Source organism: Setaria viridis, chromosome 5, assembly GCF_005286985.2.
Source record: "Setaria viridis chromosome 5, Setaria_viridis_v4.0, whole genome shotgun sequence".
Lineage (NCBI taxonomy): Eukaryota > Viridiplantae > Streptophyta > Magnoliopsida > Poales > Poaceae > Setaria > Setaria viridis.
In genome coordinates this window covers 29,122,903-29,145,439 of record NC_048267.2, presented here as the reverse complement: position 1 = coordinate 29,145,439, position 22,537 = coordinate 29,122,903, and the positions used below count along the sequence as shown (strand labels likewise).

The window sequence follows — 22,537 nt, the reverse complement described above, 5'->3', positions numbered from 1 at the left end:
AACTCTGCGCGGGAGGAGAAGAAAATCGGTGGGCTTCGTTATTATTTCGCCGATTGGGAGTGCGGGTTCGCTGCGGAAAAATGGCTCCATTTGCCGTCGGGATTGGGCGTGTAGGTAACTGTTGGAGCTGTGTTTTTTTCTATTTTACTCCCAAAATTAAGTTTTGGGTAGTATTTTGGGCATTTTTGGAGATGCTGATAAGCATTTGTCCCTCTTGTGCCTCCACTAAGATCGCCGTCATTCCAGTGAAGCGACCCGAGTCCACGATGCTGCAAGGAGATTTCTGCAGAAGTGCTCAGCCTCGCCGGTTTCGGCCCAGGTATGTGCAATCTCACCCAGTAGCACCTCGACAGGTCATGGCAGGCGCAGCGAGAGTTACATCTCCGTGCTTAAAGAATGTTATCGGCTGGAGGAAACATGGCATCAGGCATCGCCGCCTTTTCGACGGCTGCGCTATCGGCGGCATGCAGGTAGTGCGGGCAGACTCGGTATCGTTCGCTTTGTCACCGCCAATTGGTACGCCGAGATACGCTGCTCCGGACTTCCGGTACACCGTGCTGCTATGCCAAATTCTACGGACAAAGGGTCAAGTCCGGTGGAAATACGCGCCCCGTTGTCGCTTTGGAGGGATTCTTCTTGGCATCTTCTGCTCATCTTTTGCCTGAAAAGCTTTCGATCCGCCAACAAAGCTGTCTTGATATATTTCCACGGATGAGTCGAGCAGCAGAAGGTCGTCACAGTCACTGTCAGCGGGCGAACACAGGACAACGTTTTTCAAGAAAGAGATATGCACTATCAAGATAAATACTATCAAAGTGAAGCTAGTTTGATGTGGCAGATATATGTGCATTTTTCTATAATCTTGGTAAAATCTAGAGAAATTTGATTTAGAATAAAATTAAAATGACTAATAATTTGGTACGGAATAAGTATAATTTAAAAGAGGTTTCTATCTCATAATAGCATGAATACATTATTCGCAAAAGTTCTGCTTTGTTTTCCTTGGATGAATCTAGTTACCTACATATGGAGTAATCCCTGAAGCGCAACTAAAATCCTGAATACCATCATCATAATACATCCAAATAAAGTCCACAGACGTTAGATAGATGTCATAAAGTCTGAGTTAAATCTACAGGGTACTACGGCAGCACAACAAAAGTTTTACGAAGTATTTATTACAATTTTACATATGCCCAGAGTCAATATTCAGAGAGATACCGATAAGAAAAAATTGAGCGAACAAGATCCATAGCATAGTTTCTGGTTGGATCGAGAGAATACTCCACCTCACTTGCTGAGCTGCTGTTGTCATAACTCATAATCTATCAAATTTGGCAGCCGATTTAAATGTTGGAAAGGTTCCGGGACCAACAACAGTTCATTGGCAAGCGGATGCTTATTGACAGCATGTTCGCTTCAGCTTACTCAGTTGGCTTATCAGCCACCAAATAGTGTTTTCCTCTCACAACAAATCAGCCGTTTCAGCTTTTCAGCCGGCTTATAAGCTGAAGTGAACATGCCCTCCTTCAGTAAACAAAATAGCACATACTAGTTTAACGGAAAAGTACTCGATAAAGCCATGTCTTAAAAATCATATTGTTGTCTAAAACGCCAGGTATCCGTGACTGGACGGAGTAATTTGAGCTGATAGATTTAACTCAAGAGCCAAGGGCCCAAGATCAACAGCAGCAGTACTGAGGAAACGATACATTTGCAAAGGGAGGCAAAACAAAACCAGCGCATCAGTTGAACAACCCACTACCGGCAATTTACCAAGGTTTCCCCGAGACCGATCGCGACAGCGCGGCGTGCCCCAGGCCGTAAACCGAAGCCCGGCCGCGGCAGCCCGGCGGCGAGCAGCATAAATACGGGGCACGCCACCGCACAAGGGCACAAGGCTCCATCCAAAGAAAACAAGCGGCGATCCGGCAACGGAGACCCCCACGCCACGCACACTTCATCTCCTCGCCTCGCTATTGACTCGCCCATCACCACCCCCAACGCACGCGCCCCGTCGGATTTAAGATTTGAATCGGATCCTCGCCTCGCCGAGCAACCGTACGTGTGCCTGTATCTCTCTCTGTGTGTCGTCCACGCATAACATAGGCGCCTGCGTCTGCGCCCACGGGCATCGAGCGAGACGGGCGAGGCCATGGCGCCCGCCGCGTTCGACGCCGAGGCCGGCGTCACCAACGGCAACGGCGCCAAGCCAGCACCCGCGGCCGGGGCCGACGCCGGCGCCGCCTTCGTGCTCGAGTCCAAGGGTACGCATGCGATGCACCCGCCGCCTCTTCCTCGTCCCTGATGACTTGCCGAGTTCAATTCCAGCTTTAAGCAGGATGAGCCGCCCGGCCGGCCAATTGATCTCGGGTTTTGCTGGCCGCAGGTACGTGGTGGCACGCCGGGTTCCACCTGACGACGGCGATCGTGGGCCCGACGGTGCTGACGCTCCCCTACGCGCTGCGCGGGACGGGGTGGGCGCTGGGCCTCACCCTGCTCTCCACCATGGCCGCCGTCACCTTCTACGAGTACTCCCTCATGTCCCGCGTCCTCGAACACTGCGAGGCGCGCGGCCGGCGCCACATCCGCTTCCGCGAGCTCGCCGCCGACGTCCTCGGTACGTACGCGCACCCGCCTCCCGATCTCGGCAACCAAAACCAACCAACCGAATCAACCACCGCCATCCACCGCAAGTCCTCTCTCCCATCCCCCACGTGTTCGGCGCATCATCGCTCGCGACCACGAAGTGGGGGACGCGAGCGCGACAGCGGCATCAATGCCGTGCGCCCGCGCCCCCCACACCTTTCGCCCGCCCATGGCGTTCGTTTGCGTGCACTCCATGGGCACGGAGCACGGCTGTACGTGCCCGGCCGGCCGGCCGGCCGGCCCCGCGCTGGTGTCGCACGCCCCTCCCGTTCGGCTTCTTCCTACATTAAATTATAGCAGATGGTGTGTTGGTGAGGTTGAGGTGGCCGCTGATTGAATTGCGATTTGTGTTTGGTGGAAATGTATTGCAGGTTCCGGGTGGATGTTCTACTTCGTGGTCACCGTGCAGACCGCCATCAACACCGGCGTCAGCATCGGCTCCATCCTGCTCGCCGCCGACTGCCTCGAGGTGCGCCGCCGTTGCATCCAAGAAAATCTTAGCATAAGTAAATTCACTTAGCTCATGCTAGCTTTCAACGTTGGGTTAGTTTACCGATCTACTCCTAGCTAGTGAGCTGGGCAATTGTCATGTCCTTTTGCATGCCGTCTCCATCATCTTGGACGTATATGAAATTAGTTAGTTGTAGTAGCCCGCACTCTCTTTATAAACAAGCAATATCCACGGACGGTTGCCGTCGCAAATGTGGAAACGGTCTCGTTCGTCTGTGTGAATGCAGGGGTCTGCGACAGAAATCACGCATCTCCGGCTCCCCAAATTTAGCCTACCTCGAACGGAGAGTGGATCGACATGCGTTGCTTCAGTGAGGACCGCTCTCTGTATCTCCAGGACCGCTCTCTGTATCTCCACTGTTGCGATGACTTAATCCGCACGCACATAGGGATGGCCAGCTCACACTTGACACTAGAAAAATTCTTCAAAAAGTTCACACTAGCTAGAAAATCAGGAAGGAAGGAGGCTGTTGTTGGACGCAAGAGTGACGTGCGTGCCAACACGTTGGAGGATAATTTGAAGCGTTGCAAGTAGTACCCTGATTGGCATTGCTTGTGGGATTTGTAGTATACCAATAACCAAAAGCTTGTGGTCACATAACATTTTATACTTAGAACATGCTGCACTTCACTATCTTAGCAGTTTTGTAAGGTCCAAATCAAGATAGCTATCACGCTACATAAACAACAAACGTAGTCCTGCCAAGCGCTGATCGGTCATTTTCTAGTGTTTAGCGTACGTTTCGACGTTGTGAGATTCGAACATGTAGTTGTAAGCTAGTATAGGCTGTGCTACCCTGAATTTCACACCGTGTTCACTTCGCTGCCAAGATTCACCTACCTTTTCTGAGAGTCAAATTTTACATGGGAAGGAGATATTTCGTTCTTTCAACTTCCGTGCTACACTTCACTATTTTAGCAGTTCTGTTGAGCCATACTAATATGTGGTCTTCAGTCGTTTGATTTGATTTAAATATCCGCCAGACACTGTAAGGTCCAAATCATGATAGCCGATCACGTCAAGAAACAACAAACGAGGTCCTACTAATAAGTGCTGATGTGTCATTTTCTAGTGTTTACCGTTCCGACGTGTTGGGAGACTTGAACGTGTGGTTGTAATATAAGCAAGGCTACTACCTGTGTTTCACACTGTGTACACTTACCAGCAGTCAAGATTCACCTACTATCTTTTCTGAGAGCCAAATTTTACTTGACCTGAAGATTTATAATAAATACTCCTAAATAGGAAGTAAGCTGAAGCGAGAAAGTAACACAGGCAGAAGCAGAACTGAAATCGGCCGTGACAGTACAGATAAGAGTTGATTTTTCTGTCAGAAAGTAGCTCACTGGTTGCTATATGTTTTTTTCAGTAAATTTGTTTGACTGAGAAAATAATCAGTAAATTACTTCATAAATAATCCTTACCTTAATGTCAAGAAAGCCAAACAAAAACCTGCTTTCTTTTATCTGCATGTTGTAATGTTTCATGGTGCCCAAAGCAGATTATGTACAGGAGCCTTGCTCCCCATGGTCCCCTAAAACTGTACCACTTCATCATCATCGTGGCTGTGGTGCTCGCCTTCCTCTCCCAGCTACCGTCGTTCCACTCGCTGCGGCACATCAACTTCGTCTCGCTGATCCTGAGCTTGGGCTACACAATCCTTGTGGCTGCCGCTTGCATTCGTGCAGGTAATATTGCCCGAACTCTCCTGTTTACATAATCCTACTGTACTATCATACATTCCATACATTCCGTATCTTCTAGCATGTGTTTAGTTTTGGGATCATGTGGAATGTGTTGGGTTCATCCTACTTTTATGGGTTGGGTTCAACCCATCTCGTGTTTGGATGAGACGGATAGGTCCGTTCCAGTTTTTGTTTGATTGTAGTGTTGAGAAAATTGGGATGGATGCCATTTTAACACCGTTAGCCATATCTATTTGTGGACCCACATGTCATCCATTAGGTCTCACATATCATCCACCTAACATTTTCTTTTTTTTCGTTTACCCCACCTTATCTTCTCCCCCACACCGAGACTTCCCACACCGCAGCTCACGGGGTCGGTGGTGGAGCTCCCCAAGCCAACGACGCTCCCGATCGCCATCCTTCCTGCCACTCCCGGCCGCCATCCTTCCCGCCGCTCCCGGCCGTTGTCTCCCTCTCTATTTGCGCCGCCGCCCACCCCTCCCTTCTCCCCGGTGCCGGCCGCCGTCCTCCTTCCTGCCGGCCTACACCAGCCCCGGCCTCTCCCCATGGCCGGAGCCGCCTCGTGCCGTGCCAGAGGCTCGCGCCCCTCGCGCCTGCTTCTCCTCTCGGACGAAACTGTGGGAGACGCCGTGCATATGGGTTGGATGCGTCTGCTCATTTTGGACGGATGCATCCAACCTGCATCTGAGGAGAATATTCCTTTATTGGGATGAACCCAACCCACCAACTTTTCAACCAAACATCTCCTTAACTGGGTCCAACTCATTTCAACCCCCTTCAACCCTCAAACCAAACACACCATATGATCCTGGTGGAGGAATTAGATTCCTCAAAGGCTGAAACACTTAGGCTGACATAATTGACGAATCAGATGCCTTAAATCTCCCGTTAGTACTTCTCGTTGTGGTTTAGGTGTTCCTTTGCGTACGATGAAGGAAACAAATTAAAGAAAAGATGCTATTTACAGCCGCAGCTTTTCTGTAGTGCTTTGATGCTTCATTTGCATAAGCTCACCTGCAATGGTGTACCGACACCTTAGCACCGTGGAATCGTTAGTCTGACATCCTTCAACAAAACACAACAATGTTGCTTAAAAGATGTCCTTCGGTTTCCTGACAGTTATACTGTTTACAATTGGCACCGACAGGAATGTCTACAAGATCGTCGCACACATGAATGTGTTGCATGATTTGAATTGAGAATTAGGGTGATTTTCGAAAAACACATAATTAAGGAGGCTGATGTCTAAGAATTTAGGTGTCCGACAGAAGTTTATAAGAATTTTACCCATTTTTAGCTGTACTCCACAGTTCTGAAGTTCTTCCCAGAGATATCTCTACTTGGGTCTCTTTGGGAGTTTGATCAGCTCTGGGTTTCAGAACAAATTTCTTTTAGCCAATGTGTTTCAGATTTTCTTTTTACCTTTTCTTTTGCCATGAAGTGCACCCTATGGAAATCATTAACTTTCCTAGTCTGTTTAGTAGTAGTAACTTGCTGTGCTAGTGTTTAACTATGTCCTCATTCTTGACAGGTTTGTCCAAAAACGTTCCTCCGAAGGACTACTCGCTAAGCTCGTCCAAGTCCGAGCAGACGTTCAATGCTTTTCTATCCATTTCCATCCTTGCCTCCGTCTTCGGCAATGGCATACTGCCTGAAATCCAGGTATTTAACATTGGACGTCCTGAGTAGAAGTAGATATTACTCCTATCTGAGTTAGAAAATTAAATCTTGTCCCAGACAGCATGATATTGGGCTGTAGTAAAACTCGCATGATGGGCTGGGCTCCTTGTTGCATCGAGCTTGCATCAGTAGGCCCATAAATAGAGCCCAGTAATAAAAATCTCACTACCGGTCCAACAAGTTTGAACTCGTTTGTGCGTGCAGGCGACGTTGGCGCCACCGGCGGCGGGGAAGATGATGAAGGCGCTGGTGCTGTGCTACTCCGTCATCGTCTTCACGTTCTTTCTCTCGTCGATCACGGGTTACTGGGCCTTCGGCAGCCACGTCCAGTCCAACGTCCTCAAGAGCCTCATGCCGGACTCCGGCCCTGCCCTCGCCCCGACGTGGCTGCTGGGCGTCGCGGTCCTCTTCGTCCTCCTCCAGCTCCTCGCCATCGGCCTCGTCTACTCCCAGGTGGCCTACGAGATCATGGAGAAGAGCTCGGCCGACGCGGCCCAGGACCGGTTCTCCCTCCGGAACCTCGCCCCGCGGCTGCTGCTCCGGACGCTGTACCTCGCCTTCTGCGCGTTCATGGCCGCCATGCTGCCCTTCTTCGGCGACATCGTGGGCGTGGTCGGCGCCGTCGGGTTCATCCCGCTCGACTTCGTGCTCCCCGTGCTCATGTACAACATGGCGCTCGCGCCGCCGAGGCGGTCCCCGGTCTTCCTCGCCAACACGGCCGTCATGGTCCTGTTCGCCGGCGTCGGGGTCATCGGCGCCTTCGCGTCCATCCGCAAGCTCGTGCTGGACGCCGGCCAGTTCAAGCTATTCAGCAACAACGTTGTCGACTGAACACACTTTGAATGAACGTGTCTCGAATGGCATGGTATATAGCAAGTGCATAGTTGTCGCGCCGAGGTGTTGTGTCGTAGTGCCACTTTGAGTCGATCGATCTGTGACTCTTTTTTCACACCTGAAACGACGCTTGTGAGATGGTTAGTGCTAGTGTAGGTGGGTCCGATCAGGAATAGTCGTTGTCTCCCACCTTCCTTCTCCTTCCCGGCCCGTGCCATGCATGATTAGAGAGCACCGTGTGATATGTGATCACATACGTGGAACGGAGAACACGAGTGTGGCAAGAGGCAGCGCGGCACCACACGGTCCACACACAGCAGATATCCAACGTGCCCGTACCGACAGCGAACCAACCACGTGCTCAGTGAGTGGTTTGAGTCTATTGGCAATGAAAACTACAGCTTTGTGTTTTTTTTTTCTGAGCAAATTTATGGACTACAAACAGGCCAATAACAACGAGAGGAAGCTGGCGCGGCGGTCCTTGTCGCTGGGGAACCAGTGATCCTTGTTTGCCGCCTCACCCGGACACACTACTTGTACACTCCACTGCATGCACTGCTGCTGCAAGCCTGCAATCGAACTCTGGCAGACTGTTAGTGTGGTAGGCTGGTAGCAGTCCCACAGTCCCACTCCCACTGACTGTTTGCTTCCATGGGAACGGAGGCCGCGCACGTCGTGCTGCTCGCGAGCCCCGGCGCAGGCCACGTCCTGCCCATGGCCGAGCTCGCGCGGCGCGTCGTCGCGCACGGCAGCGGTGCCGAGTTCACCGCCACGCTCGTCTCCTACACCAACTTCTCCTCGGCGGTCCACTACTCCTCCGCGGTGGCCTCGCTCCCGCCGTCCGTCTCCACCGCCGTGCTCCCCGAGGTGCCGCTCGACGACCTCCCCGCCGACGCCCACGTCGAGACCCGCATCTTCACCGTCGTCGACCGCGCGCTCCCGCACCTCCGCGACCTCCTCCGCTCCCTGCTCGCCTCCCCGGCCGGCGTCGCGGCTTTCGTCCCGGACCTCTTCGGCGCGTGGTCGCTCGAGGTCTCCGGCAAGCTCGGCATCCCGGGCTACGTCTTCTGCACGACGAACGTCATGGCGCTGCACACATTGATCTACCTCCCCCACCTTGACAAGACCACCGCCTGCGATTGCGAGTTCCGCGACCTGCCGGAGCCCATCCGGCTTCCGGGCTGCGAGCCGCTGCGCGGCGCCGACCTCGTCGACCCTGTCCAGGACCGCACCAACCCCGCGTACCACTTCATGGTCGAGGTGGGGAGGAGGTATCTCCTCGCCGACGGCTTCATCGTCAACACCTTCGACGCCATGGAGCACGCTACCATATCGGCGTTCAACGCGTTGTCCGACAAAGGCGTGTACCCTCCGGCCTACGCGGTTGGTCCCTTCGTCCGTACGTGCTCATCAGGCGGCGGTGATGCAGGAGAGCACAGCTGCCTGCGGTGGCTGGACGAGCAGCCGGACAGGTCGGTCCTGTACGTGTGCTTCGGCAGCGGCGGCACGCTGTCCACCGAGCAGATGGCCGAGCTTGCGGCCGGGCTGGAGGCCAGCGGGCAGAGGTTCCTGTGGGTGGTGCGGTTCCCCAGAGACAAGGACCGCAGCGCGAGCTTCTTTGGTGGTGGCCACGGCCACGGTCACGGCGACAGCCCGTTAGACTACCTGCCGGAAGGGTTCGTGGAGAGAACCAGAGGCATTGGGCTCGCCGTGGCGGAATGGACCCCGCAGGTGGAGATCCTGAACCACCGGGCCGTCGGCGGGTTCGTGTCGCACTGCGGGTGGAACTCGACGCTGGAGGCCGTGGCCGCGGGCGTGCCGATGCTGGCATGGCCGCTGTACGCCGAGCAGAGGATGAACGCGGTGATGCTGTCGTCCGAGCGGGTGGGGCTCGCGCTGCGGCCGAGGGAAGAGGACGGGGTTGTGCCGAGGGAGGAGGTGGCGGCGGCGGTGACGGAGCTGATTGCAGGTGAGAAGGGCGCCGCGGCACGGGAGAAGGCGCGCGAGCTCCGGGAGGCCGCGGCGAAGGCCTGGGCGCCGGACGGACCATCGCGAGAGGCGTTCCAGGCCGTCGCCGGTAAGTGGAAGAAGGCTGCGTCCGCGCGAGCTTGCGCCATTTGTGGGTCGTAGCTAGCTAGCTAGCTAGGCTTGCGCATATGACAGCAAGCAGATTCATTCATGCCTGTGTGCCTTTGTTCTTCGCTGCTGCGTCTCCATGTTTGTATCATCACCTTTATATGTGCGTGTCGTGTGTTCCGTGAAAAGAATAAGAGGTTGCTCCATCAATTTGCATAGCTGGCCAAGGGAGGCGGAGTTGGCTGGGCAGCAGAAGCCTGAATCGGACTCCCTCTCGGATGCAGAAGTCGGGCTCGAGGTAGCGACGAGCGAGGTCTCGGGAGGAAAAAAGAAAGAATATAACCACATCAACATATAATTCCTCCTATTCCCAGACCGGTATGCTGGGCCGTGGTAAGTTTGCATGATGCGGAGGTAGGCCTATATTCTTAAGGACCAAAACCACAGCACCAGTCCATCTGCAAAGTTCATGAATTTTGAACCTGGTTGTATACGCAAACTTTGGCGCGGATGATGTGGACGCTGCTGCTGCTGCGCAACCAATAACCCGTCGTCATAAACATAGTAAATTTGCAAGGCGAGGACAGAAGATCAATTACATTATATTGCCATATGTGCGCGCAATGCTACTAAGGCGTACATGCACGTTGGCCGGTGAGATGATATAGTCGGTGGAAATAAGTCAGAATCCTAGCAAATGCTTTGGTTATTTCCATCGATTCTCGCTTATGTAGTAAGCCGCTTCAGAGATTTGAATTACAAGAAGCGAAAAGCGAGAAACGAGAAAATCTTCACTTAAATTATAATCCAAACGAAGAAGCGTATCCAAACAATACCATGGTAGCGAGTGAAATCGGCAGATACCCCTTCCCATCGGCAATCCGTCCTGTCCCTGTCCCGGATCACGGGATGATTCGATCCGTTGAGCTGCATGCTACAGGTGAAGATACTCTATGCTTCTATAGCATTGGCCCGTCAGGGTATGCACTAATGTTGGGCTACGGGCTACCTACTATGTGACGCCAACGCAATTAATTGAAAGGCAGGGGTTGGGAGAGGGCCTCAAATCATGCACCAAAAAAAGAATGTGAGCGTTGTGATTGGAAACTCTTTCAACCACATTTGTTAGCTCGGGTGTCATTTAGGTCCCCATACTCTCAAAATGCATATCATATCAGCTCAAGCTCAATATGTGTGGAGAAACCAAAATAGACAACAATTCAAAAATAATCAACACCAATATTTTAGTGCTTAATGACATCCTAGTTCTTAAATTTTCTATACCTTAATTACAATTACTTAATTACAATTACTTTATAAAGAACTGTAGTTTCCTTCCTTCCACGGAGCTACATATTGAGATTTACGAAGTCACCACTAGCGTCTCACCATCAATGAGCATATTGCTTACTATTGAAAGAACAGTATCGGTTAAATTCTGAAATAAATTCAGGAAAATACGACTACCCGTAGTGAGTTGAGGACTCGAATCTGAGTAGACAGGTTCCGCCACAAAGAGCCTTGACAGCTGACCTACGCTTAGTTCAACCCTTCAGTCCTTCCACATAAGTTACAATAACTTTTCTTGCGGTCTAATAAAAATTGAGTGTCAGAGTTCAACACCATCTGATTTTTTGTTAGTACAATACTAGATTCAATTTGAACTATATATATCTCACCGATGGATTTCTGAAAAAGAAGCAAGCGTTAACAGCCTAAACACTTATATTAGTTGTTTTAATCATTCACTAATTACATGAAGAGTATATATACTTTTTTGGACGTATAAATTTACTGCAACAAAAATAGTGGTCTTATAATTTTGCAGCCAACATCAACATGCAATATTCATGACATTTGTATAAATTGTACGGCCCACAAATATCATCACTGTTTAACAATGGAGATCTCTTCCGCACAGGGCAATGATAAACAATGGCGATTTGGTGCCAAATCGATCGATCAATGTCCTTTTGTTGAGGGAACAGCGCAAGCTTCATGGTTATCACCAAAAACGACAGCGAGAAGAGCAAGCCAAGCTCCACTGAACACACGAAACCCACAACATACAAAAGCGATGAGGAGACAAACATCAGCGACGAACAAAGAGATATCGGTCGACACGTCGCCGCCATATGACGCGCGCATAACCGCAAAGCCATACACAATCATGGATCAGCCCGGCCGCACGCTCAAAGTTCTTTCCACTTGCCGACGACGGCCTCGAACGCCCTGCGCGACGGCCCGTCCGGCGCCCATGCCTTCGCCGCGGCCGCCCGGAGCTCCCGCGCCTTCTCCCGCGCCGCGGCGCCCTTCTCCCCCGCGATCAACTCCCTTACCACGGCCGCGACGTCCTCCCTCGGCACCACCCCGTCCTCCCTGCCGCTGCCCTCGCTCGGCCGCAGCGCCAGCCCCACACGCTCCGACAGCATAACCGCGTTCATCCTCTGCTCGGCGTACAGCGGCCACGCCACCATCGGCACGCCCACGGTCGCAGCCTCCTGCGTCGAGTTCCACCCGCAGTGCGACAGGAACCTGCCGACGGCGCGGTGGTTCAGGAATCAGGATCTCCACCTGCGGAGCCCACAGCGGCAGGCAGAGCCCGACTCCTTCGGTCCGCTCGATGAACCCCTCCGGCAGGTAGCTCAGGGGGTCGTTGCCGTGTTCCGCCGTCCCGAAGAAGCTCGCGCTGCAGTCCTTATCGCTTGGGAACCGCACCACCCACAGGAACCTCTGGCCGCTCGCCTCGAGCCCGGCGGCCAGCTCGGCCGTCTGCTCGGTGGACAGCGTGCCGCCGCTGCCGAGGCACACGTACAGAACGGACACGTCCGGCTGCTCGTCCAGCCACCGTAGGCAGTGTTAGAGTTTCGGTTGTAATTCTAGCTTGGCTACCATGCGCCGGCACAAAGTCTAGGAGATAGACCGCGCACTACCGGAAAGCTAAAAATTGCCAAGTATTTTTTCTTTACTGAGTGTTTTTTTTCAACACTCGGCAAACAAGCTCTTCGCCGAGTGCCAAGCTAAAAACACTCGGCAAAGAAAAAACACTCGGCAAATCGAATCTTTGCCGAGTGTCAAGAAAAAAACACTCGGCAAATCCGTCTCTTTGCCGAGTGAGAGGGGGGTTTGCCGAGTGTTTTTTTTGACACTCGGTAAAAAAATAAATTTTTTCCTCTTTTCACCTTAAAATTTTTTCTACTCCCCACATACAACATGTGGTACTTCATATTAAAATTTGGTATATTTTTGGATTTGTTTGCTATATTTAATTAATTAATTGCATTTCAAGGGAATTTTTGGTATAAGTCAAATTTGAACGGCAAGTGATTCAAATTATAGAATAAAATGCGTAGAAAAATGATATTTATGTTATTTAGCTTAGTTTGAGGCCTTACCATGAAAAGAAATTTCAAACATCTTGTTCAGGAAACATAACCACAAACATGCGATCGAATGATTTTTAAATTCTAAAAAAGGCAAACGAATTCGGAAAATCATGAGATTTGTCATGGTGTGATGATATCATACGTGGAGGTTGTGGTAAAAAATTGAGAAGGTTTTGCACATTTTGTCATGTGCGATGTTTACAAACCGAAGCATCTCCGAAGAAGAATAGTAGCGTTGAGAAGAATTCGATTAGATTTAGAGTCAAAGTGATGCTCGAGATTTGATTTGACCACAAAACTTTTTTTATATGCAATAGACAACATATATTATTTCATGTGTCATTTTGCTAATTTTTGGAACCGTTGGATATTTTTAATAATGTATTAAAGGTAATTATATAATGTTTGCCGAGTCTTTTTCTTTTCACACTCGGCAAATTTTTTTTTCTTTTCGGCAAACGTCAAAACCAAGTATTTTACCCCGCCCCCCCGGCCCCTTGACCCCAGCACCCCAGCCTCCTACGCCCCCCGATGCCCCCCTCCTCTTCCTAGCTCCGCGCAACACCGCCACCCACCTCCCTCACCCTGCCGCCGGCTAGCCGCCGCCGCCGCCCCTTCCCTCCCTCCCTCTCCCTCTCCCTCTCCTGCCGGCGCCCCTCCCCCTCCTCTCCCCTCCTCCCTCCCCGGCGACGGCGCGGCCCGTCCCTCCCGGCCGGATCCGGCGGCGGCGCGGCCCCTCCCGGCCGGATCCGACGGCGGCGCGGCTGCCCCTTCTTCCCCCGGCGAGGCCCCCTCCCCTTCCTCCGCCGAGGCCCCCTCCCCTTCTCTCCGGCAGCGGCGCGGCCGCCCCTCCTTCCCCCGTCGAGGCCCCCTCCCCTTCTCTCCGACGGTGGCCCCTCCCCTCTCGGCCGGATGTGGCAGCGTGGCAGGTGGCAGCAGGAGGTGAGGCGGCGTGGTGGCGGGTGGCAGCGGGCGAGGCGGCGTGGGGGCAGCAGGCGAGGCGGCGTGGTGGCGGGTGGCAGCGGGCGAGGTAGTGTGGTGGTAGCCGGCGAGGCGGTGTGGTGGCGTGGCAGCCGGTGGCGGCGTGGTGGCCGTGGCCGGCGGCCGGTGTTTTTGTTTTTTTTTTAATTTTTTCTGAAAATGTTTGCCGAGTGCTTTTTGACACTCGGCAAACCATTTTCCGAATGCCCGACGTTCGGCACTCGGCAAATCCACTGTTTGCCGAGGCGAAGTGTGCCGAGTGCAGTTCGCTGAGTGTTACACTCGGCAAACTCTTTGCCGAGTGTTTTTGGGCCTTCGCCGAGTGCCCCAGGCACTCGACAAACTTCGTGTTTCCGGTAGTGGCGTGACAACTGTGATCTTAGGGATAGACTCGGATTGCTTAGAGATATTGTTTAGAGATTGTAATTCAGATTATAAAGCAAACCGAGTCCTAGGTGATCATGATTGTATTCATGTAAAACTCTTGGTGTTATTCACCACGTATAAACGTGCAACCGTGGCGAGTCAAGATAGTCAACCATGTTTTCTCCTTTTCTTACATGGTAATCAGAGCATACTCTTCTTAAAACATCCACAATACTTGCACCAGGAACATCTCCTGCACCAAACCTCCTGTGCCACCCAAGACAGAAACCTCCCAACAATATTCCATGGCGTCGACGTCAACACCCATGTTGGCGCTAGGAGTTGTTTCGGAAAAATTGACCCGAGATAATTACCTGCTATGGAAGGCTCAGTTTCTTCATGCTATACGAGGAGATCAACTCATGGGGATCCTAGATGGATCTACCCCTGCGCCGCCCAAGACTCTAGATGTGGTCATGGCGGATGGCAAGAAGGAGATCGTCCACAACGCTGAGTACGACTCCTGGATCGTGATCGCGAAAGATCAGCAAGTACTAAGCTATCTGCTGAATTCTCTTACCAAAGATGCATTAGCATCGGTGGCGACGACAGCTACAACAGCAGAAGTATGGGGCGCGCTTGAGAGGATGTTCTCAGCGCACTCGAAAGCGCAGATTGCAAATCTGCGCGTTCTACTCTCCACGACCAAGAAGGGTAACATGTCCTCCTCCGCTTACTTCACCAAGATATGCTTGTTTAAAGATGAATTGGCCACGGTTTGGGAAGGCTATAGATGATGACGAGATGATCCACTTTATTTTGAATGGTCTTGATTTTGACTATAATCCTTTTGTGACATCTATGCTCGGTCGCGTTTGTTTTCTTTCTTTGAGCGATCTATATTCTCAATTGCTCACATATGATCAACGCATGGAGATGATACAAGATGGAGGACAATTTCAGTCGTCAGCTAATATGATTGGTAGAGGATGCGACAACTATGGTGGTCGCGGTCATAACAGTAACAACAACCATGGTCATGGTCGCAACAATAATGGTCGTGGTGGACCTAGTCGTGGAAATAACAGCTCCGGCCCTAGCAACTTTAGTGCACCCAAACAAGGTGGTCACATTAACAAGATCATCTGTCAGAATTGCAAGAAGGTTGGGCATGAAGCAAATCGTTGTTGGTATAGATATGATGAAGATGACGATCAACCAAATCAGAAAACAGCAGGGCAGTCACGGCCTGCTATGGGTATGATTCAAATTGGTATGTTGATAGTGGTGCATCAGATCATGTCACAAGTGAGCTTGAGAAGATGACAATTCATGACAAATACAATGGACGTGATCAAGTGCATGCGGCCAATGGTACAGGTATGGAAATTAGTAACATTGGTCATACAACTTTACATACCCCTAGCAAAAAATTATCCTGAAAAATATCCTTCATGTTCCTAGTGTTAGTAAGAATCTAGTTTCCATTCATAAACTAGCTCGAGATAATGATGCTTTCATAGAATTTCATCCAAATTTCTTTTGTATCAAGGATCAGGGAACAAAGAGAATCATTCATCAAGGTAGATCCTGAGAAGGCCTCTATCCATAATGGATCTAATCTAGCGCTAGGAGAGTCCAACAAACAAGCTTTTGTCGTCCATAAGCCCTCTACTACGCGTTGGCATAGTAGACTTGGGCATGCTGCTTTCCTATCATAGAAAAAGTTCTTAGTTCAAATAAACTCCTGTGTGTTAGGGATCAAAATTCAGAAACTATTTGTAATGCTTGTCAGATGGCCAAGAGCCGTCAACTTCCATATTCTATATCAAATAGTTCATCTGAGTCTCCCCTTGATTTGATTTTCTCGGATGTTTAGGGGTCGGCGCCCCCCTACATTGGTCAGCATAGCTACTATGTTAGCTTCATTGATGACTTTAGCAAATATACTTGGATCTACCTACTCAAGAAAAAATCTGATGTCTTTCAAGTCTTTCAAAATTTCCAGCAATTTGTAGAAAGGAAATTTAATCGCAAGATTAAGTCTATGCAATCAGATTGGGGAGAAGAATATGAAAAGTTAAACTCCCTTTTACAACGCATAGGAATTTCTCACCATGTCTTCTGTCCCTACGCTCATCAAAAAAATGGCATGGCCAAACGAAAACACCGTCATGTAGTTGAGGTAGGGCTATGCCTTCTTGCCAATGCTTCCATGCCTCTCAAATATTGGGATCATGCTTTTCTAACCGCCACCTACCTCATCAATCTCCTTCCAAGCAAAGTCATTAGCTTGAGAAATGCCCGGGTCTGGCATTCGAATTTCCCAACCAAAAATTCTATAATGTTCCTGTCACTCGCCTCCTTCATGGAACTCCTGATTATAAGTCTCTTTGAGTCTTTGGTTGCGCTTGTTGGCCCAATTTGCGCCCATACAATTCATGCAAACTTGCTTTTTGTTCCACTCGTTGTGCTTTTTTAGGCTATAGCACCATGCACAAAGGCTTCAAGTGCCTTGGTATCTCCTTGGGACGTATCTACATATCTTGCGATGTTGTCTTTGATGAGGAGTTCTTTCCTTTCTCCCAACTCTATCCCAATATGGGCGCCCAATTGCGCCAAGAAATCCTCCTTTTGTCATCACATTTACTCAATCATGGGGGTGTAAATTGTTTGACTGATGCTACTAATACTCTTGGTGAAGTTGTTGATGTTGTGCAGGAACTTGCTCCAGAAAATTTGGAATCTCGCAGTGACACATAAGGAATCGGTGCATCCGATAATGAAGCTGGTGCTGATCAAGTCCGGGCTGCAGACGATCCTGGCGTCGCTCCCAAGCTGGATTTGCCTGCACCTGTTGCCGGCCCGAGCGCAAACTCCCAGGAAAATCCTCCTACGCCCGACTCTGCTAACCAGTGCGCACTGCGTGGGGGGACAGACGTGCGGTCTCCTGTGGCTCCAGCACGCACGCCCCCATCGCCGACAACGTGGACCGCGCATGCGCCCCCGCCTCTCCATTGGCGTCACGTGGCTCGCTCTCTCCGACTACGCCAGTTGCCTCCGCCTCGACTGAACGTGCGCTTGCTGAGGGATTTTCTGCACGATTGTGGGATCCGGTGTGCCGTTGCAGTTGCAAGAAATTGGTTCACCTCCGTCGTGCCGTACACGTCTTCAACATGGCATTGTTCGACCAAAGAAGTTTACAGACAGGACTATTCATTATGGGAATTTTTGTGCTATTGGAGAGCCTGAAAATTTGGAAGAAGCTCTAAATCATTCAAGGTGGAAACAAGCCATGCAAGAGGAGTTCACAGCATTGCTCAAGAATAACACTTGGCATCTAGTTGAGCCATCCAAGAGTGGCTGCAATCTAATTGACTGCAAATGGGTCTTCAAGGTTAAAAAGAAGGCGGATGGAACAGTTGATAGATACAAGGTGAGATTGGTTGCAAAAGGTTTTCATCAAAGATATGGAATTGATTATGAGGACACATTTACTCCAGTTGTCAAGATTGCAACAGTGAGGCTTGTCTTGTCATTAGCAATTTCTAAAGATTGGTGCTTAAGACAATTGGATGTTCAGAATGCATTCCTTCATGGTGTTCTGGAAGAGGAGGTGTACATGAAACAGCCGCCTGGGTTTGAAAAGAATGGTGCATCACACTTGGTACATAAACTTGACAAGGCAGTTTATGGTTTGAAGCAAAGCTTATTAAAATTGGGTTCTTGGCCTCAAATTCGGACAATTCTCTATTTATTTATCCACGATCAGGAGTGGTGATTTATATGCTAATATATGTTGATGATATTATTGTCACTAGCAACTCTAGTGAAGCTGTTTCGAAATAATTTGCTCTAAATGATCTTGGTGATTTGAATTACTTCTTGGGAATTGAAGTTCAAAGAAACAAAGAAGGATTGTTGTTGTCACAAGAGAAGTACGCACGTGAGATTCTAACACGTGGTATGCCTAAGTGTAAAAGTGCATCAACGCCATTATCAAGTACGGAAAAGCTTTTAAGTTTTGAAGGAGAACCATTGGGACCAGAAGACAGTACACATTATAGAAGTGTTGTTGGAGCACTTCAATATCTTACTCTCACACAACCTGATCTAGCATTTTCAGTTACTAAGGTATGCCAATTTTTGCATGTGCCAATATCTGTTCATTGGACTGCTGTTAAACAAATTCTTCGCTATGTTCAATTTACCTTGAACGTTGGGTTGCATATGAGAAAGTCCAGTTCAATGACATTGAGTGCATTTTCTGATGCTGATTGGGCTGGTAGTGTTGATGATAGAAAATCTACTGGAGGATTTGCAATATTCTTTTATCCTAATCTTGTATCTTGGAGTGCTAGAAAATAAGCTACAATTTCAAGTTCTAGTACTGAAGCAGAATATAAGTCTATGGCAAATACTACTGCAGAATTGATTTGGTTAGAATCTTTGTTGCTTGAACTTGGAGTAAAGTTGACATAACCACCTACCTTATGGTGTGATAATTTGGGAGCCGATTTTCTTTGAGCAAATCCAGTTTTTTATGCTCATGCAAAACATATAGAGATTGATTTTCACTTTGTACGAGAGAGAGTTGTCAAGAAGCAATTACAAGTCAGATTAGTATCCACTCATGATCAAGTTGCGGATGGCTTCTTGAGATTTAGATTGAGGAAGGATATTAGAGTTTCGGTTGCAATTCAGGTAGCTTGGCTACCATGCACTGGCACAGAAAGTCTAGGAGATAGACTTGTGTACGTGCGTGACAATTGTGATTTTAGAGATAGACTCGAATTGCTTAGAGATATTATTTACAGATTGTAATTTAGATTATAAAGCAAACCGAGTGCTAGGTGATCATGATTGTATTCATGTAAAATCTTAGTGTTATTCACCACGTATAAACGTGCAACCGTGACGAGTTAAGATAGATGTTTCCTCCTTTTCGTACAGGCTGCCGTGCTTATTGGCAGCCTCGACGCTGGGGCACGGCCAGACGAAGGGGCCCACCGCGTACGCCGGAGGGTACACGCCCTTGTCCGAAAGCTCCTCGAACGCCACCAGGGTCTTTGCTCGATGGCGTCGAAGGTGTTGACGATGAAGCCATCGGCGAGAAGGTGATTCTTCCCGAACTCGACCATGAGGCGGTACGCGGGGTCGCTGCGAGATCCTGGATGGGGTCGAGCAGGTCGATCGGCGCCACGGAGGGGCACGCACCCCGGCAGGCGCACGGGCTCCGGGATGTCGCGGAACTCGCAGGTAGTGGTCCTGTCGAGCTCGGGGACGTGGAGCATGCAGGACAGCGCCATGAGGTTGGTCGTGCAGAAGAGGTAGCTCGGGACGCCGAGCTCACGGGCGATTTGGTGCGCCCAGGGGCCGAGGAGGTCCGGGACGAAAGCGGCGACGCCGGACGGGGACTCGAGCAGGGAGCGGAGGAGGTCTCGGAGCCGCGGGAACGAGCGCTTGGCGACGGTGAATCGTATGATCTATTAGGTCTTGTAATCTTGTATCACACGGTCTGTTGTATAATGAAAGGTGCGGCCCTTGAGGGTTAAGGCTTCCAAATATTTCTTTCAGCGTGAAGGAGTGGTCCGCCGAGGAGAAGTTGGCGTAGGTGACGAGCGTGGCCGTGAACTCGGCGCCGCCGCCGTGCGCAACGATGCGGCGCGCGACCTCGGCCACGGGCAGGATGTGCCCCGCGCCGGGGCTCGCGAGGAGCACGAGGTGCGCAGCTCGTTTCTCAGGCGTCGTCAGCGCGGCCTCCATCCCCATGGAAGCGTTGGATCGGTGTGGTTGTGTGAATAGGCAAAGTGTTGCCGGAGTTGGGTTGCTGCTGCTCACAGCTTGCCTGCTGTACTACACATAGGGCTGTAGCGGTGGGGGCAATATAAGTAGACTGCTGCGAGACTTCGAGGCCATCAGGCAGAAGGATTATTCAGCTATGTGTGCTGTCGTGCTGATTCTGATTGTCGGCGTCGTCACTCTCAAACCTCTCTACCGCTATGTGCACTTCCTAATGTTCTTATCCAATCAAAATACGTTGCTTTGAAATGAAATGTAACTAGAGTCCTTCACTAAAAAAACAACCTTAGTACCGCTCCCTTAGCACTTTTAGTACCGGGTGGTGTTATGACTCGGTACCAAAGGTCCTCCACTGGTTACTTCAAAAGGAAATCATATCTACCTCCATCACATGCGCTGTGTGGCGGAACCGTTCGATTTAAATGGGCCTAAGTGCGTCTAGTCACTATCGGAACAACAATTATATGAAATGTACTTAATATAGTGTAAATCTGGTAGTCCGTCAAGTGTCCCTAGGATGCCTCGAATCATCCACGACTTGAATCGTAGCCATACATCAGGATAGCTTCCACGAAGGGAAAGCATCAACAAATATTACATTTTTACATACATACAGGAGGCACGAATTATTACAAACCATAAATTGAAACAAACTTAATAGTGCAAAGTTAGACTATTTCTAAGAGTTTTGAACATAAACAAGTCCGAGGGGAAACTAATTATACAACGAGGTTTCATTCTAGGGTATTACGAGACTCGTAAAATACCCTAGTTCTTCGGGCCTTCCTCTTCGGTTGACCCTGTTGCGCTTCTAAATAAAACAACAAGGGATCCCCTGAGTACCCGAGGGTACTCAGCAAGACTGACCCGTTTAACCTGTATAGGTAAATTTAAAATATTGTTTCAAGGAATATGATAACTTTTTAGTGTACTGGTTGACTCACATTTTGTGGAAAGCTTACTACTAGTGGAACCTTAGTTTTATCATTTTATTTCAGATTAGTTTTTACCTAATCATTCTAAGTGAATAAAACATTTTTGAGCAACTAGGTGGGACTAACCTCATACAACATCAAAACATTATCTTCAACTTGATTACTCTACGATGCTTAAGCGATGATCAAGTACATTCATAACCGAGAATTACGGCGATCCAGACCGATTACATCTTGCAGGAGATACCTACTCACCAACTATGCACAACGGATCGGGTTGCATATAACGACCTTTCAATTAGCCGTACCCAAAGATCGAAAATATAATTACCCAAACCCAGTGACGCACCCCCACATGGGACCCGATGTCTGGCCTGATCACCATGTGAGTGGTCAAATAATAAAAACGTTGTATTTTCCGGTACTACGCCACTGCCTTTCCACTGCACGCCAAGCATGGGTAAGAATATTTCCAATCAGAGAGCCAACTAACCTACCAGGCTTTGTTGGTCCCTTGAGACAGTAAGCAACTAGGTAATATCACTTGATCAGCGGTTAAAACAACGAACGGGCCTTAACCAGATTAAACTTAGTGAACAGAACTACCATCTCTAGCTTCTGTCCACACTTCCAAAATTCCAAGCTATTTTCCTTGATCAACAGGTATGATAAACTTAACCTTAGGTGGTTGAGTAACAAAAGTTACTTCAAGATGAATCTAAGCATTGCTAAGCATAGGATGGTTACTAATTAATTGAACAATTGGCAAAGATGTCCTACAAACAAGGTGGGATCATGCACAAGGGTAGGTTGCAATCAACTCCTAGACTTAATGCATAAATAAGGAAATAACCAATAATTGGACTCATGAATAATAAATTTCTAAAAGTAGATAAGCTTAGATGCACTGGGGCTTGCCTTGATTCACAAAAAAAATTAGTTTCCTCTGAAGATCCTTCAACACAAGGCACCAATTCAACCACCTCTTCAAATTCCTGAGGTTGTTCTAAGAATTCCAAGAAATCCACTTCCGGGGCTTCTGTTTCAATGATATGATGCATGCCATAGTTAGATATGCAAAACTTTTTGAAACAAAGACTATACAACTTATCTACATGATAAAGTTGCAAGCTAACACTAATCTACCCATAAAAGATTAACCCACAAATTAATTTCTTAGCTAACCTAACTTAAGCTTTTTCTTTTATTTAGAAAAGCATTATAAATAATTTCTAATCTTAAAACTTAATTCCTATGGATTAATAACATTTGTGAATAATAAAATATTATTCAAAATTTTATAAATTTTATAAAGTTTAAGTATTTATTTAAATACCTTAATAAAGGCACCTAAATAAATACCTAATTTTTATTATCTTTTCCTAGGGTTTAAGAATTTTTAATGCATAAAGGTGAATAAAATACACGTCACTAAATTTGGACAATTCTATAAACTATAAAAAATTAAATATGAAAATAGAATTTAAATCTAATTTCTCAAACTCTTACATCAATTTCTTCCCGAAAACACCCCTGGAAACCCTCCGTTCCTCGCCCTCGTCCTATCCCCTCTCATCAACACGCAAGGCCAGACCTAAGCACAGTGCC

At 49.0% G+C, this 22,537-nt stretch overlaps 2 protein-coding genes, 1 non-coding gene and 1 pseudogene across 3 annotated transcripts; 3 read left to right on the top strand and 1 right to left on the bottom strand.

The window, feature by feature from the left end:
- The first annotated feature begins 1,880 nt into the window (after positions 1-1,880).
- On the top strand, positions 1,881-7,443 carry LOC117854948 (probable GABA transporter 2). Its single transcript, XM_034737211.2, has 6 exons — positions 1,881-2,267; positions 2,390-2,620; positions 3,021-3,118; positions 4,662-4,848; positions 6,401-6,531; positions 6,754-7,443. Exons 1-6 carry the CDS (start codon positions 2,156-2,158, stop codon positions 7,378-7,380), a joined length of 1,386 nt encoding a protein of 461 aa, XP_034593102.1. The 5' UTR covers positions 1,881-2,155; the 3' UTR covers positions 7,381-7,443.
- A 447-nt stretch (positions 7,444-7,890) lies between these two features.
- On the top strand, positions 7,891-9,665 carry LOC117854947 (hydroquinone glucosyltransferase). The gene has a single exon (XM_034737210.2). It carries the CDS (start codon positions 8,035-8,037, stop codon positions 9,511-9,513), a length of 1,479 nt encoding a protein of 492 aa, XP_034593101.1. The 5' UTR covers positions 7,891-8,034; the 3' UTR covers positions 9,514-9,665.
- Positions 9,666-11,498: 1,833 nt separating this feature from the next.
- Positions 11,499-20,304, bottom strand: LOC117856404 (hydroquinone glucosyltransferase-like; annotated as a pseudogene).
- On the top strand, positions 14,979-15,117 carry LOC117859381 (small nucleolar RNA Z247). Its single transcript, XR_004641179.1, has one exon. It is a non-coding gene; the product is annotated as a small nucleolar RNA Z247 (small nucleolar RNA).
- Positions 20,305-22,537: the final 2,233 nt, after the last annotated feature.